Source organism: Sarcophilus harrisii, chromosome 3 (assembly GCF_902635505.1).
Source record: "Sarcophilus harrisii chromosome 3, mSarHar1.11, whole genome shotgun sequence".
NCBI classification, from domain to species: domain Eukaryota; kingdom Metazoa; phylum Chordata; class Mammalia; order Dasyuromorphia; family Dasyuridae; genus Sarcophilus; species Sarcophilus harrisii.
Window position 1 is genome coordinate 88,620,561 of NC_045428.1, and position 18,837 is coordinate 88,639,397.

At 33.1% G+C, this 18,837-nt stretch overlaps 1 protein-coding gene across 1 annotated transcript in view; it reads right to left on the reverse strand.

Annotated features, from left to right (window-relative positions):
• Positions 1-1,433: 1,433 nt before the first annotated feature.
• WBP4 (WW domain binding protein 4) overlaps positions 1,434-18,837 on the reverse strand; it is a 28,668-nt gene continuing 11,264 nt past the window's right edge. Inside the window, exons 8-10 of the mRNA XM_031958448.1 lie at positions 10,533-10,738; positions 7,735-7,901; positions 1,434-5,248 (exon numbers count right to left, since the gene is read on the reverse strand). Of these exons, the coding sequence (XP_031814308.1) occupies positions 5,038-5,248; positions 7,735-7,901; positions 10,533-10,738 (584 nt within the window). The 3' untranslated portion in view covers positions 1,434-5,037. The remainder of the gene's footprint in view (positions 5,249-7,734; positions 7,902-10,532; positions 10,739-18,837) is intronic.

Here is an 18,837-nt window from a genome sequence, read left to right on the forward strand (position 1 = left end):
ATGGGAGGTATCACAAGAAAACTAGAACATATCTAATGGATAGGAGAATAATATGTTTAGAAATCAGAGACAGCATTGTTGAAGTGTAAAATAAATAATTTTATTTAAATTAAAATTTCTTGTACAAATAAAACCAATGTAGCCAAGATTAGAAGGAAAGCAGAAAATTGGGAGAGGAGGGGAACGTTCATAAACAATCTCTCATGGAGGTCTCTTTCCTCAAATATATGGAGATTCACAAGCTAATTGTACAATATTTCAGAGTCTGATTCTTTTTGTACAGCAAAATAACGTTTTGGTCATGTATACTTATTGTGTATCTAATTTATATTTTAATATATTTAATATCTACTGATCATCCTGCCATCTAGGGGAGGGGGTGGGGGGGTAAGAGGTAAAAAATTGGAACAAGAGGTTTGGCAATTGTTAATGCTGTAAAGTTACCCATGCATATATCCTGTAAATAAAAGGCTATTAAATAAAAAAAAAAAAAAATCAAATATATGGAGAGCTTTGTCAAATTTATAAGAATACAAGTTTACCTGAATTGATAGTCAGAGGATATGAAGTTTTTCGATGAAATAATGAAGACTACATATAATTATATGAGAAAAATGCTCTAAATAATTCTTGATTAGAAAAAATGCAAATTAAAATAACTTTGAGATACTAACTTTTACCTATTAGAGTGGTTAAAAATCATAGCTGCTAAACAAAACCAATGAAGCCAAGATTGGAAGGGAAGCAGAAAGCTGGGAAAATATTTTTACATTCCAGAGTTCTGATAAAGGCATCATTTACAAAATACAGAGAGAACTGACCCAAATTTATAAGCATACAAGCCATTCTCCAATTGATAAATGATCAAAAGATATAAACAATTTTCAAATGAAGAAATTATGTCATTTTTGATCAAATGAAAAAATGTTCTAATGTTTAGAAGAACTGCACATAATTTAACCTACATTGGATTGTTTGCTATTTAGGGGAGAAGGTGGGGGGGGGGGGAAGAGGAGGGAAAAAATTTGGAGCAAAGGTTTTTGCAGGGGTCAGTATTGAACACTACCTGTATTTTGAAAATGATATTTTTTAAAATAACAAAAACTACTGGCATGCAAAAAAAATTATTGTACTATTTTTATGTGACCAAAAGAACTTCATATTTACATTTTAGATTATAGTAGTTTAAAAAAATGATAGATACTCAATTGGGGAATGGCTGTGCCATTGCAAAGGAAAGAAATGATTTAAAATAAGGTTCTTTTCAAATAATGGTTGATTTAGAAAAACAAAAGAAATATTTGGATCTATGAAGATGCTATCCAATCTCCAAAAGAAAAAACTGACAAGAATATGCATAGTATGGTCTTACATTTATGTATACATATATTTATGTATGTCTGTGTATGTGCATATACATACATACATACATATAGAAAATTTGTAGTCTTTTCTAGGGAAAGGGGAGGGAGGAAAAAAATAAAAGTAAAAAGTGCACAGCAGAGGACAAAAGAACACCTCGAAGAAAGCATAGAAAAGGTTGGATTGTTTTGAAAACAATGTGTAGGATTTGCCACATAGTTTTTTATGAAATGGAGACGTTTTATATTGAGTCTTCTCATGTCCTGCTTGTTCCACATGGAAATTTTTTTTCTTTTTATATCTAAGTTTAAAATGAATAAAAAATGAAAACTACCTTCAAACTCCCTTTCAACTCATTCCATAGATTATTCAGTTCAGCTAACTGGACTTCTGGCTGCTGTTGATTCCATTTGCCGTACTCATAGCTTTGTACAAGTTGGCTCTGAGAATTTTAAATCATTCCCTTTTCACTTGTTTTTAGAATCCATGACTTCTTTCAAAACTCAGCTCAAACCACTTCTTTTGCTGATCCCCTCCCGCTAGTGTTTTCCCACTGATGCTATACCAGATTTATTTGTACATATATCATGTTTGTGTACATATTGCTTCTTATCAATAGAATATAAGCTCTTTGAGGACAGCGTCTTTTACATATTTTTTTCTAAACCCCAAATGCCTAATAGACCTGATACATAATAGGTGCTTAATAAATATTTGTTCATTGATTAGCTCACTCTAAATGTACTAGAATGCTAGGGAATCTCTGTGGTCTGGCAGTGAGCAATGAATGTTTACAATAAGCACAGATCAATAGTACCTGAGACCTATGGGACTCCTTCAGAGACTATAATTCTGAAAAGGAAAAGATCCTGCCCCAGAGTCCTTTCAGCAAAAACTCATAAAACTACTGAAAAATAAAGCTTCTGAAAAGGGCAAAGAATTAGTGAATAGATGGTAGGGCATTCTAGAAAGGGAGAGAACCCTTTGAGCAACAATGAAATGGGAATAGTATCTGTCATCAAAATTGAAGGTTTTCTGAGGAAAGGATAAAGTGATAGAGGTATTTGTCTTTAACAGATGACAGAGAGCCTCAATGCTGGGCAATAATTTTGATTTGATACCTTAGGGGCTCTTGGGATATGTGGCAGATGTCTGAGGATGATTGTTTTGGTGTTTTTGTGGTAACTGTATTTGAGAACAGTTCATTAGAGAAATAATGAGGCTTTGAACTACATTGGTAAAATTATGAAAATAGAAAGGAAGAATGAGTTGACAGAAATAAAAACATTACCTATTTTTTAAATCTTTTTTTTCTCTAACAATGAAGTCAATAATATACAAATTGTAACTACAAAAATGGGATTTCCTTCAGATAATTTCAGTGTAAAAGGATTACAGAATATTCTTTAATTACAGAGAAAGCACACAGATGCTTTAACACAAAATAATAGATATTTTCTTTGAATTGAAGATATTTCAGTCCCTGGTAAAGGAATTAGAAATCATCATGAATTTAAACAATTACAACAAAAAATAATAACTGATGATTATAACAAAAAATAATGGCTAACATTCTTATAGTATTTGAAGATATGAAAAGTCCATTATACATAGCTGCCCTGTGAGGTAGATGCTGTGTTTTCATCCTCTTTACAGATAGGAGGTGGAAGTTGTCTAAATGCAGTAACTTGTCTAGTACACAGCCAATTCATGTCTGAAGGAGGATTAAAACTCAGCAGTGTAGCCATGGTGCTACCCAGCTGCCCCTAAAGGCAACCCTAACAACAGATAACTGACAAATAAAAAACATAACCTTTGAAAACAAAAGAGATTAAGTGAAGCCTCACTTTCTTTAAATTGGCAACTATTTGATATTATCAATTAACTACTGCTGGTATTTATTTAAAATAACCAAATAAAGATGAATATAAATCGCATCTTTCTAATATTTCTCTTTTAATCCTAACATAATTTGTAAGACTTGATTGAGTGAAACAATGTTTAATACTCAGAAAAAATTATGTCTGAGTGAAACTTAAGGTCATTTTCTTCAGGGTTTTGCCACATTTAACTTTTAAGAATGTCATATAATTTTGAAATGCATCTTACAATTAAAAAAGTCATGGTCTTCAGATAGTAAAGAGTAAATTAAAAAAAAAATTTTTTTTTGGGGGGGGATTATGACTAAGTATAGAGATGATGTGTTGCAGTTGCAACAACTGCAGATCATTACGTGGTAAAGACCTTTTAGAGATCTACCCAGATGTCACCAAACAATATAAATAGAATGCTACTGAAGTCTGAATCTGTTATTGGTCCAATTGGGTGAAGAGGCAAAGACCAAAATGGATTAATTACTCTGCCATGAGTGGCAGGCTATGGAAAGCTCTAAAATGCTTTTTGATGTTTATAAAATATCCTAAGAAAAACCATAAAAATGTCAAGTAAATGGGAATAGTCATCAAGAATATATGAATAAGATTTGCATTAAAAAGACAAAATCAGTACTTTATTCGCGCTTTTAACAAGTTTTAAAAACAAGCTAGTGTTTAATTCACAAATATACTAGCAATCTGAAAGAAAAAAAATTCACTTTAGGAAATTAAATTCTGTAGAATTCATTGAAAATGTAACTTGAAAGGGTTTAAGGACTGAAAAGAACCACAAAGCATTAAATGGGAAAATTCCACTAGTTACAAAAATTAACCAGGAAAAAATGTTTCCCATTTGTCTAAGCCAATACTGAATATTTTTCCCTGAAAGTTAATGGTTACCTTCTAAAAGTGTCTTATTTAAAATCACTATATGAAAAAATAGAGATTTGTCCCCAAAATCTTAGTGTAGTTTACAGCTTTATTTAATAACAGCTATTAACATCAAGTCACTCAAACTTAAAACTGCAATAAGATCTTTGGGATGTCCTGTACAGGGTTTAAACCCATAAGAAGTTCTCTTTCTAGAGTCTTCCATTTTTACCATATTCTGGTTCACATAAGATTGGTATCCAGAATATTCATTAGAACATCATTAGACACCAAAAAAGAAATGGTTATGAAGGACATAACCATATGAAGGATTTTGCATTTCATCTTCTGACCTTTAATCCGCACTAAGTTAACACTCCTGATGTAGCTGGGAGTCACATTAAATTTAGCTCTTGGTCCTTATATTCAGTTATGTCCAGTAATATAACTTATCCTATATTAGCCTGTTGACAGCATATTCAGAATAATTTCCTCTGGGACCTGAAGCTCTTACACCATAGAACTGTTACTATTTCTTAGTTAGCAGTCAGTTATCATTATACAAGAAAGTAGTATTTTCAGACAAAATAATAAGAGTATGCTCATGTATGAGAATGGAAGAGCCAATTTTCTTTTTACATATATAAATAGCAGATACATAGCATCTTGAATTATGACATAATTAAGAAATTTAAGATAATGAATACAATGCAACATAAATGACTCCCATTTTAAGAACAAAAATAATATTCACATAAAAATAAAAAATAGATTTATTACAATTCACATCTAGTACAACTTGGAATAAGTCTACATTCTTATTATCTTAACCATTAAAAACAAACAAAAAATAGCTTACAAAGTTGGAGACATTTTTTGTTCAAACAGGTCCAAAAGAGGTCAGAGGCTACTTTTTGTTATTAAATTAAAATTACTGATCACCTCCTCTTTGCCTTAAATTTCTAGATTTTCCATTATCAAATCTTCTCTTTTTGAAGACTGGGGCTACTCCTTCTGCCACATCTCCGAGAGAAGTGACTGTTTTTTCTTTAAATGTTACTTTTGGGTCTCCACTCATATTAGCAATTGGAGGTCCTATATATTCATCTTCTGTAGTTGGAAGTTCTAAGTCTATCTTCTCACTGGATTAGAAAATAAAACAAAAATTATTATATAATAAAGTAAGATAGAAACTTTTTCAAATAATGTATGCCTTTCAAATCAAGCTCCCAAAACACTTATGTCTACTATAACAGACAGCTTGTTAACAATGTTTATTACCAGTTAATTTAAATTAAACTATAAGATATGGAGAAATAATCATTTCTCAAATAGTAATAACAGCAATGCTAATCCTAACATAGATTAACTATGGAACAGATTTTATGTTCCAAATGAAAAATGAATAATAGATTTTTTTAAAGGATCCAAGCAAAAAACCCAGGGATTATCACCCCAAGGCAGTTATAGAAAGAATAATGCCTTCCCATAAAAAAGGAGAAAGAGAACTAACAGATATTCTCAAAACTCATGTTAAACAGAGTAAGGTACATGCCACTGCAATTACCAAATGTAACCTATGTTAGTTTATCTCTGAAGAAAGCCCACGAAAAAGATCCAAAAATGGAATCAAAAGGCCCTCCCCACAGGCAACAACCAAGATAATGTTAATCAAGAAAAAAACAATGATTGAGTAATCACCATTTATTTATGGAGATGGATGAGTGTCTTATAGGAAGCCCAGTCACAGATACTAGCGATTACTAAAAAGTTATCTTTAAGAAGTCTAGATGAAAATTTATCACTTACTAAGTACAAAAAAAAAAAAAAAAATTCTGTTTTATAAAAGATGTTCAATGTATTATGTAAACAGGCAACAAATCTCAAACTACAAATAAAAAAAATTTATAAAACATTCTTGCAAATTTAGCAAATTGTTCTGAAAATGAAAGCTCAAAGACAAAATTACTGCTTATAATAACCTGGATAAAAAAGCTAACCATAAAAATTTAAGAACAATTATTTTGAAATAATTTATGTTTCTAACTTCCAAACCATGAGTAATGAAAAATCTCTCAAAATATAGAAACTATTAGAAGTTAAAAGCATATGGAAGCAGAATTATCATGTCTTATCATCTCTGTTTTATAGATGAGGAAACTAAAGCTCAGAGAGGTAAAACCATGGTCATGTAGCTAAAACCAGGACATGTAGTTGAAACAAGGAAATTTACAACTTCCTGGTTTCAAATCCAGAATTATTTTCCACTATACCACTGTGCATTTTGATAATACAATATTGAATATCCCTGTCTCTAGAACATGTTTAGTGTCATGCCTATAATAATTTGTCAGAACCAAATTTATTAATAACTATGTATAATGCCATTATGCTAGCCATGAGGTACATACAAAGGTAAATATGATCCTTGTTCTTAATATATTTACAATATGGTTAAGATAATAAAATATTCCCACAAAATAATTACAAAGATAGGAATATGATAAAGTGAATAAACATAGAAAATATTCTATGAGTTCAGATAAAAGGTATCATTTCTTGCTGAGCAGATCAATGATGTCATGAAATTGATGGCACTTAAGATGATAGGATTTTTAAAAATGCATATTTAAGGGGGGAAGGAAATGAAGTGATAGTGGATGGTGTAGGGAGTTGAAAAGGGAGTCTGATTTAGTTATTTAGTTAAAAACAATGTGAGAAAAAGGCTGAGAGAAATGTACTGATGTTGGGTTGGATAAGAGTTTGAATACCAAGCTAGAGATTTTGTCAATTGAATACATTTCAATAAAAGTGAATATAAAGTTTTTGATTAGTGAAATAACATTATAAGAAATATGTTTTAGGAAAATTAATTTGGCAGCTATATTTAAGATAAACTTGGATGTGAGAGAGAAAATGGAAACTGGAGAGACTGAGAGGCTATTTTCATAATCCAGTCTAGTGACAAGAAAGAATTGATAGGCTTGGTGGTAACAATCTAGAAAGGAGTGTGGCTACAAAGGGAGAAATAGAGGATATCATGCTTCCAGCAGGTAACTGAAAATGTTATTAACAGAAATAAACAAATAAGAAAAAGATAGATTAAAATAAAATGAGGCCAGATTTGGAATTGGAAGGTGTAAGTGGAATCTTATTTAAGTAGGAAGATCCAGAGAGAGACAGAAATGGGGATTTAGATCTCAGGAAAGTGGCCAAAACTAGATTTAGGGGTGATAAGAGAAAGACAAGCAATGGCCAAAAAGATAGGTGAAAACCAGAAGAATGGAGTTAATAGTAGCTAAAGAAAGAGTAACAGAAACAGAGGGCAAAAACTGAAGACATTTAAGTAACTCAGGAACAGAAACCAAATAACTATACTACCACATTCTTGCTTAAATAAGACTATACAATTGCAAACATAAAGCTGTATTTTTAGCCCTCAAGAAACAAGGACAAATGAAGTTTTCTTTTGTCCTTCATTTTTCACCATTTGCAGAACATGTATATAAATTAGTCCACATCACAGACAGGGGTTAAGATATGTTAACAGTGCAATGGACAGAATAAGAATCCCTAGGATGCTAACTTCTTCTATTAACTTGTGTATAAATAAGTATCTGTTACTTACTAGGGATCTTCCTCTTGTTTAATTTCTTTCCATTCCCCATAAGGATTTGGCCTTTTAGATCTGGATTTTTCTAATGAACTTGATGAGTCTTGTTTCTGATCTCCATCACTTTTTTCCTTCTTTGATTCAGTTTCAGTTTCTTCAACATGATCATTTTTAGTTTTTTTCTGAATGAGAGAAAAGATGATTGATAACAACATTACACAATCTTTAAAAAGGTCCTAACAGTTTTACTCAGGTATGTGATTGCTTCAAGCAGGGGTTAGATAATCACTTGGGTATAATACAGTGGAAATTCTTTTTATAGGCATGGGTGGGGGACTGAATGACCATCATGTCCCCTCAACTCTAAAATTCTGTGACTTACTGTGTACCCCTAGGGGAAGATTACTTCAACTCTCTAGCCCATAGTTTCTCATATATAAAATGAGTTGTTCAAGCACTAAAATTCTCTGAGTATTAGGGACAAGTCAGTGTTCCCTAAAACATTAGTCAGCACACTTTTAAGTTTTTAGGTAAAATTTCTAAGTTTAAGGCTTGTATTTGGAATACTGTTCACTTAAATAAGAAAAATGAGATCATAAACTTTTGTGGAAGAAGTATATAAACTCCTGAACTTTCAGAATTAGAAATTTGTCAGTGCCATGTTATGAACTATGGATGTCTGAATCTTATCATGAATATGAAGGAACTGAGAGGAATTTGGTTCTTTTGCATTAGGAAAATCTCAGTTATACTCTGGACTCCAAAGAAATAATGCAGTACTGTAACAGGTACAGTAACATCTAGACTTTTAATTTCTTTTGGCCATATAATTTAAAAGAAATTACCTATTAGATTCAACAACGCTACATATTAAAGAATGCACATTCTGCATTCTAAGTCTAAGCCACAGGAAATTTTTCTATTTAGAAAATCATGAGTTTCTACTTTCAAGCTGGGCAAAGAGGAGCATAAAGAATATCTTTCAAGAGGCATCTGAGGGTTCATTGTACATCTTGTTCAAACCTGAGGATTCGTTGTATATCTTCTTCCCAAGGGATCTGAGAAATATAGAATGGGAAACGCATTTTTCCATATAAGTAGCTGGGAACTTCAAGAAATTCTATTAGTTACTGTGGTTAAAAACCACCCCAAGTACTCTAAGGTTTGTGGTCCATGTGGCCTACAAACTCATAAGGATCCTTATTCATGGTTTAGTAACTCTTACATTTTCATTTGAACCTAATACCATTATTTTAATGTATCCTGAAATAGAAGATTTTGTGAATTCGCTGCTGATCCATATAATTATTGCCACAGAGTCAAGGAGTCAAGGGGCCATGGCTTGGCTCCTTCCTTGGTTCTCTTCCACATGTAGACTGTTAAATAAATGATCTAAATCAGTGATGTCAAACTCAAATAGAAATGGGAAATATACATAAAAATTCTTGTGGGCTGCATATGTATTTAGAAAACCACATACTAATATTTCAGTTTTGTTGTATTTTGCTAAATAACTGTTATGTTTTAATCTGGTCTGGACTGTATTTGAGTGTGCTGTAGGTCACACATGTGGTTTGTCACGTCTGAACAAAATCAAGCACTCTTCAGTTATCTGAATGACAAGATCTATTTATTTATCTCTACTTTCAATGTAAAGATAAATCAATTTGTAGGTACCCAGCTTTAACCACAAGCTGTAACTTAAATGTTGCTTAACAAATAATTCATTTCTATGTTGCTTTAAGGTTTACAGGAACAGTTTTCCTCATGACAACCCTGTAATACTGTAATATGCAAGTATTATCCTCACTCTGTAGATGAAATACTGGGGTACAAAGAGCCCAAGTGAACTGCCACATAATAAGTAAATCACCACAGTTAATCAGCTATGAAGTAACAGAGTTGGGATTCAAACTATGGACTTCTAAATCCAATTCTCTTTTCTATTCTAAATTGCTTCACCAGCTGGCTTATTTCCAAGGGAACTGCAAGTCCTATCTGGTTGAACTCCAGATCTAAGTCCTTGATGCAGAACATCTGGTTGTACACTCTCTTCATTTCAGGGTCAGAACTTCTTGAATATGCCTCTTCCTCACACCCAGCCAGCAACAGTCAGGGCCTATAGCTGCTATAGTGAAATTTTGGAATATCTGGAACATGGAAAAATACACGGAGGAAACCCCATACTTAAAACCTTATGGACCCTCTTAGTAAAAATGCCAAATACAATAAATTTGAATAAGCAGAAGATTCATCATTTTTGTTGTCAAATCTACTTAGTAATTCAACATTACATTGATTTAAAAAAAAATCATACACATGAGTAATCAGAAAAGGAGATAAGCCATTTGTAGTTATAAACAAGGAATAAGAAGCAGGCAACCTAAGTATTGCACTAAGATGTCAAATATCAAAAGATCTAGAAAAAAGTCTCCAGTTTGGAGTTTTGAGAAGGCAAAAAAATAATCCTACAAAGTATTTCTGGAAGGTCATGGATAAGAATTATGCAAGAGGAGAAGGGCTGTTTCCTGCACTGGTAAAGGGAGTACTTACTTCTGTGGATAAGCAGATGGAAGAAAGCTTTGCATTAGAAAGGGAGATATATAAATTACTCTGTAAAAAATATTTCTATTCCTTTCTTCTAGTAAAGAGCACCTAACTGGAAATCTATCAATGACTTAAAATAGATTTATGCAAGTTTATATAAATTTGCTCTTGTTACACTTTGACTTTCTCTTTTACTATTAAGTTGGAACTGTGAGCCTTTATAAAATTTTTCAATATATTTGAGAAAACTGAGGACAGAGACTTACCCTAAACTTTATTTTTGGCTTTTGTACTTCTGTAGAGATCTCTGATTTTTCTTTCTCTTCCTCTTCTGCTTCTTGTATTTCACTGGAATCACTATCTGAATCAGATGGCTTTGATTCGGCTGGGGCATCAAGTGCTTCAGTACTATTACTAGAAAGGGGATCTCCAACTTGTGGAACACAATCCTCAGGCTTCTCCCATTTGGATTCTGTTCCAATGCATTTTAATACAATATTTTAAAAATATTACCTTACTATGAAAATTTTTAACTATTTAAATTTAAAGCTATCTCTAAAAACATATAACTCCTTCATTTCATCTTCCTTTCCATTGTCTTTGTCTATTCATTGTTTTCTTTTTATTTCTTACTTATAATTAACATCCCTGACATTCAGTTTTGTTTTCTTAATTTCAAATTATTTCACTATTAAGTCTTTCCATATTTCTTAACATTCCTTATATTTCATTTTTAATTGCAAAACTGTGTTGTGTTTACACTGATATAGCACACTGTTGAGAGATTTACCCATAGTTAGGCTTTTGGGTTGGTTCATACTAATAACATTATTGGTATTACTAATTCTCTTCATAAGTAATTCCCAGAATTAAATGACATAAAGTTATTATCATAAATGTTATTTTAATGATTGAGTCATATTTATGTAATATGATGGCAACAATATGACAATGTTTCCCTCCTTACAGTGAGATATTATTTCTCCAACTAGCAGATAAGCAACTTCTTTCTAAGATGTAGTATTGATTAATATTAGCCAATTTGCAGGTTTTACTACTCCCTATTTGGGGATCTTGCATTTATACTTTTTAGAAACTGGAAATCAGGGACCCTAGAAATGAAATAGAGTAATTCAAAATCCTATAAAAACCAGGACTTAAATTCTATTTAATTCAACATATACGCTTATTAAACACTTACTCTGAGAAAGACAGATATGGAAAACAATAGTCCCTACCTTCAAGGAATTTATAATCTATTGCTCGAAGGGCCTGATTTCTTCAGTGTGGGAATCCCCTGCAATGATATATTTCAGTGGTTCTCAAAGTATGGTTGGAGACCCCTAAAAGATCTCCAAGCTCCTTTCAGGACATCAAAAAAACTATTGTCACAATATCATTAAGATGTTTTCATTTCTAATATTGTAAATATTGATACATGTAAACATAAACAATCAATAATTTTAGTATAAATGGGTCCCTAGAACCAAAATGTTTGTTAACTGCCGATTTAATCTAATTCAAGTGTAAACAATGATAAGCCCTTCTATAGATCTCCCAGCAGGCGATCATTCAACCTCTGCATCGAAGACCTCTAGTTATGGGGAAATATATCAACTCCCAAAGCCGTTCATCCCATTTTAGACATACTTTATTAGGAAGTTTTTTTGGTTTGTTTTTACTTTGCTATAACCTTTATCTCTATGCAACTTCTACACAATACTTCTAGTTATGCCATCTGGGGATAATTGAACAATATTTCTTTCATCTAACTATATATATTGGATGCTCAGTGTTCCTTCTAAATCTTCTCTTTTCTTTTTAATTAAAGATTTTTATTTACAAAACATATGCATGGGTAATTTTTCCATCATTGACCCTTGTAAAACTTTCTGTTTGAAAGTATCCCTCCCTTCCCCCCCCCCCTTCCCCTAGATAGCAGGTAGTCCAGTACATATTAAATATGGTAAAATATGTTAAATCCAGTATATGTATACATATTCATAGTTATCTTGCTGCACAAGAAAAATCAGATCAAGAAGGGAAAAAAAATGAGAAAAAACAAAATGCAAACAACAAAAGAGAGTGAGAATGCTATGGCTGTGGTCCACACTCGGTTCCCACAACCCTCTCTCTGGGTATAAGTGGTCTCTTCATCACAAGACTTAGAACTAGCCTGAATCATCTCATTGTTGAAGAGAGCCACACCTGTCAGAATTGATCATCATATAATTTTGTTGCTGTTTAAAATGATCTCCTGGCTCTACTCATTTCACTTAGCAGCAGTTCAAGTAAGTCTCTCCAGGCCTCTCTGAAATCATCCTGTTGGTCATTTCTTACAGAACAATAATATTCCATAACATCCATATACCATAATTTATTCAGCCATTCTCCAATTAATGGGCATCCATTCAGTTTCCAGTTTCCTGCCACTACAAAAAGGGGTGTCACAAACATTTTTGCACATGTGGGTCCCTTTCCCTCCTTTGAGATCTCTTTGGGATATAAGCCCAGTAGTAACACTGCTGAATCAAAGGGTATACAGTTTGATAACTTTTTGAGCATAGTTCCAAACTGCTCTTCAGGTGGTTGGATCTGTTCACAGTTCCACCAACAATGTGTCAGTGTACCAGTTTTCCCATATCCCCTCCAACATGTCACTCTCTTTTCATGTCATTTTAGCTAATCTTGAGAGGTGGGTGGTGGTCTCTCAGAGTTGTCTTAATTTGTATTTCTATGATCAATAGTGTAAATCTTTTTTCTATGTAAAACTATTTTAACTAGAACAATTCATTCTTCTGTGGTACAGTCAAAAATTCATTTTACACCCCCGGCTGTTCTTTAGAAGTGATCAACCTGTTTATGTACTTCCTGAAATGTGAGGCCAGGAAATGGAAAGACTTGGACAAGATCAAATCATAGTCAAATAGTCAAAGACTATTATCTCCCTTGTTCTGGACACTACTAGTGTAGCCCAAATCATATTTTTGTGGTTGCTGTTGTTTCCATCTTTATTACTGTCTTTTTAAACTTATACTGAATTTGAAGTTAACTGAAAGGCCCAGTAGGCCTTTTTTTCCCCACATAATTGGGCTGCAATATTCACCACTGAGAACACATTTCCATTGAATCAATGGAATCCAGAAAAAGATTTTGAGAAATTGCTGAAATCCAGGCATTTTATGTTTAATATATTCTCCTTATCTACTAATTCGATAACATTGTGAAAAAAAAAAGGGGGTGGGATTATTATGAAATTAGAGCTGAATGTTTCTCTTTTGAAAATACAAAGTAAGAAAAACCATTACATTGAATTCCCAATCCCTATATTTATGCCCACCTGCATTTTTGATTTCCTTCACAAGCTAATTGTACAATATTTCAGAGTCTGATTCTTTTTGTACAGCAAAATAACATTTTGGTCATGTATACTTATTGTGTATCTAATTTATATTTTAGTATATTTAACATCTACTGGTCATCCTGCCATCTGGGGGAGAGGGTGGGGGGTAAGAGGTGAAAAATTGGAACAAGAGGTTTGGCAATTGTTAATGGTGTAAAGTTACCCATACATATAACCTGTAAATAAAAGGCTATTAATTAAAATTAAAAAAAAAAAAAAAAAAGAAAATGCAAAGTAAGATAATGATAAATGTTAAAAGGGATGTAGGAAAGCTGGGACACTAATACTTCGTTGGTAGAGTTGTGAACTGATCCAAACCCTTCTGGAGAGCAATCTGAAACTATGCCCAAAGGATCATAAAACTGTGCATAGCTTTTGAGTCAGCAGTCTCAATACTGAGTCCTTACTGGGATCCAATGAGATCATAAAAAAAGGGAAAGGAACCCACTTGTAAAAAAAAAAAAATGTAGCAGTTTTTTGTAATAGCAAGGAACTGAAAACTGAATGAATGTCCATTAGCTGGGGAACGACTGAACAAGTTATGGTATAAGAAGGTCATGCAATATTATTCTTTTGTAAGAAACAATGAGCAGGATGATTTTAGAAAGACCAGGAGAGACTTACATAAACTGAGGCTAAGTGAAATGAGTAGAACCAAGAGAACATTGTGCACAGTAACAAAATTATAATGACCAACTGTGGTGGACTTGACTTTTTTCAACAATGAGATGATTCAATACAATATCAATATACTTGTGATAGAGTCATCTGCATCCAAAGAGAGAACTATAAAGACTAAATGTGGATCACAAAATATTTTCACCTTTGTCATTTGCTTTTTTTTTTTTTTTAAATAATTATAACTTTTTATTGACAGTACATATGCATGGGTAATTTTTTACAACATTTTCCCTTGCACTCACTTCTATCCCGATTTTTCCCTTTCCTCTCTCCACCTCTCCCCTAGATGGCAAGCAGTCTTATACATGTTAAATATGTTATAGTATATCCTAGATATAATATATGTGTGCAGAACCGAACAGTTCTCTTGTTTCACAGAGAGAATTGGACTCAGAAGGTAAAAATAACCTGGGAAGAAAAACAAAAATGCAAACAGTTTACACTCATTTCCCAGTGTTCTTTCTTTGGGTGTAGCTGCTTCTGTCCATCATTGATCAATTGGAACTGAATTAGATGTTCTTTTTGTTGAAGAAATCCACTTCCATCAGAATACATCCTCACACAGTATTGTTGTTGAAGTGTATAATCATCTCCTGGTTCTGCTCATTTCACTCAGCATCAGTTCATGTAAGTCTCTCCAAGCCTCTCTGTATTCATCCTGCTGGTCATTTCTTACAGAACAATAATATTCCATAACATTCATATAGCACAATTTACGCAACCATTCTCCAACTGATGGGCATCCATTCATTTCCCAATTTCTAGCCACTGCAAACAGGGCTGCCACAAACATTTTGGCACATACAGGTCCCTTTCCCTTCTTTAATATCTCTTTGGGATATAAGCCCAGTAGTAACACTGCTGGATCAAAGGGATGCACCGTTTGATAACTTTTTGGGCATAATTCCAGATTGCTCTCCAAAATGGTTGGATTCGTTCACAACTCCACCAACAATGCCTTACTGTTCCAGTTTTCCCACATCCCCTCCAACATTCATCATTCTTTTTTCCTGTCATCTTATTGGTTGTTTTTTTTTTTCTCACTTTTGTTCTCCTTTTGATCTGATTTTTTTTTTTTTTTGGAATAGCATAATAGACGTGGAAATATGTTCAGAATAATTTCACATGTATAACACATATTGGATTACTTGATGTCTAAGGCAGAAGGGAGGAAAGGAAGCAGGGAGAAAAATTTGGAACACAAGGTTTTGTAAGATGAATGTAAAAAACCTTTGCATGTATTTTGTAAAATAAAAAACTATTATAAAAAAACAAAATAGAGCATTTTTACATTGTATTTGAAATTAAGTTTTAAATAATTTTATAAACTGAGTAGTGTATTATATTTTCTGAAAGATTCAAATGGAGAATCAAAGTTGAAATTTATATTTAATACAAAAAAAGAACTTATCAAATGAGCTTAGCAAGTAATTTTTTTTAAGAGATATAGTAGCTCCATTTGCTGAGCAGTTGAATTAGAACCTGAATTCTAGCTGACATGGGATTTGCAACTGTTGCGAAACACACTGGATTACATAAGAAAATTGGGAGGATTAAAAAAAAAATACTTAGTCTTTTATCTTTCACATTAAAAAAATGTGTCTAGTTTAATTTTTGCCATTTTTAGAACAGCATTAATTTCAGTTAGTTATTGTACACTGACACCTAGTGGTCCTTCTGATATTTAGCATATATATATATATATATATATATATAAAATAAAGGATGATACCATAAGCACACATTTGTAATTGGCATTTTTTTCTCTTATCAATTCTGATTTATCTGCAGGGTACATATTTTATTCCTACTTGGATAATGCTAGAAAAAATTTTATGTTTAGTTTTTGCTCTTCTATATCATAAATTGAGTTAACAAAGAACTTTTTGTTAAGACTTAAAATGTCAATTAAGATGATGAAAAATGATTATAAACCGATGACAATAATCTCATAGCAAACACTATTTATAAACTTTATATACAATTTGGCTCACTTTTCTCAAACTCAAGTCATTTCAATGAGTACATGAGACTCAAATTTTGACTCAAACTGACAAACAATTGTAATTTAAAAAAAAAAGAGAGAAACAAAAAACAAAAAAAATCAAATCTAGCTGCATATTAGAAGTTCTGGAGCAGCTAGGTGGTGAAATAGAATATGAGGTCTGGAGTCGGGAAGATTCATCTTCCTGTGTTCAAATGTGGCCTGAGACACTTAACATGCAAGCCATTTAACCCTGGACAAGCCATTTAATCCTGTTTTACCTCAGTTCCTCATCTATAAAATGATTTGGAGATGGAAATGGCAAACATTCCAATATCTTTCCCAAAGAAATCTTAAATGGAGTCAGAGTCAGATATGACTGAAAATGAACAGCAACAAGAATTCTCCAATGAGATCAGATTTCTTTTAAGTAGTATTTTATTTTTCCAAATACATGCAAAGATAGTTTTCAACATTCACCATTACAAAATCTTGTGTTTAAGATCAGATTTTTTTTTAAAAATCATGTTTGAAAGATGGGAAATGGGGCAACTAGTTGATATGACGGATAAAGCACCAGTCCTGAAGGTAGAAGGACATGAGTTCAAATCTGTCCTTATATACTTAACACGTCCTGGCTGTATGACCCTGGGCAAGTCACTTAACTCCAATTGCCTCAGCAAAAAAAAAAAAAAGAGAGAGAGAGGGGGGGGGGGGGGGGGGGAGACACAGAAGACAAATATGAAAGTGATGCCATCCTATGGGATCCCTACCAGGAAAGCTAAATCCTTCCAGGACAAGCTGAGGCTGGTTTAACAACAATAACCAAAAAAAGGCACTAATGACTACACAAAAGGTTGTTTTTGTTTGTTTGTTTTCTGAGGCAACTAGGTTAAGTGACTTGCCCGGGTCAAGTGTCTTGAGCTCAGATTTGAACTCAGGTCTTCCTGACTTCAGGGTTGGTGCTCTATCACTGCACCACCTAACTGCCCCAATTGAAAGTTTTTAAAAATTATGCTGAGGACAAGAAGATCAAAGAAATCCCAGACCTGCCATTTGGCAAGAAGGTCAATGGCAAAAGATGAATTATTTAACTCCTCTTTTACTTTGATCTTCTATATTAAAGAGAATAATCCTAAAATTATAGACAATTTAACAATGAATTAAGAAAGAACTGAATGTCAATTCAAAAAAGTGAGGAAATAAATGAGCTCCTAAGCTGAATTCAAGGACTTCAAATAATTTAAATTTGATGGACATCCCAAAATACTAGCAAACTTTGCTGTTATGATTGTCAAACCATTGTCAAATCTTTTAGAAACTACAGAACTAAAAAGGAGTTAACGGACTTAGAGCTAGAATTGATGCCAAATTAATTGGTAGATTGCTGATTTTGAAAAGGAGAACCAAGATCAGTCCTGCAAACTATAGACAAAATACTGAGTGAATAATTAAAGGAATTGGACACATTTAACTGAAGGGGTATGAGAAAGAAGGCACTTGGATAGTTGTTTCAAGAATCTTAAGGATTGTCATGTGGAAGAAGAATTAAGACTTGTTCTGTTTGGCCTTAGCAAACAAAAAAAGGAACAAGAGATAGAAATTGCAAAGAAGCCGTTTTATACTTGATGCCAGGAAAAACTTGTAAACAATTTTAGCCCTTACAAAAATGGATGGGTGGCCTGAAGAGGTTGTAGAGTTCTTCCTTAGAAATCTTTAAGTGGAGATTGCTTTGGGCTGCACTACATAGTAACTAAGATCTCTTACAACTGCCAAATTAAGTGATTTTGTGGCTTATAAGCATTTATTAAGAGATGATCATAATAAATTGGAAGAAATTTGTTCAGCATAAGTCAAAACAGGTATAAACTCAGATTTCTCATCTAAACTAGGTAGATTAGATAAACACAGAGAAGTTACAGTATACTTAGAAGTTAGATTTTTAGACAAATCTAATTGGTTGTCAAATCTTGTCAATTCTACCTCCTTAGAGGTAAATCGCATTAACTCCCCTATATACTCTCACAGTAGCCAACACACTAGTTCAAGTCCTCTTCACCTCTCATCTGGAATATTTTAATTTTCTTGTTCATTTTTTGTCTGATTCTTCATGACCTTATTTGGGGTTTTCTTGGTAAAAATAATAGAGCAGTCTGCCAATTCCTTTTCCAGCCCCTCTGACAAATAAGGACACTACAGCAAAGAGGGGTAAGTGACTTGCCCAAGGTCACAGAGCCACCAACTGTCTGAGATTGGACCTGAACTCAGCAGGGTGTTTTCTGGACTTCAGGCCTAATCCTCCATATACAGGGTCATACAGTAGCCCTCAATAGCTAGTTCTAGCTAGTTCTAACTAGCCTCTCTGCCTCAAGTCTCTCATACACTCAGCTGCCAAAGTTAACTCCCAAACAAGCTTGACCCTATCATTTCTCTGCACAACAAGCTCTAAGCACAGGGGTCCTCTAACTTTTTAAAACAGGAGGCCAGTTCACTGTCCCTCAGA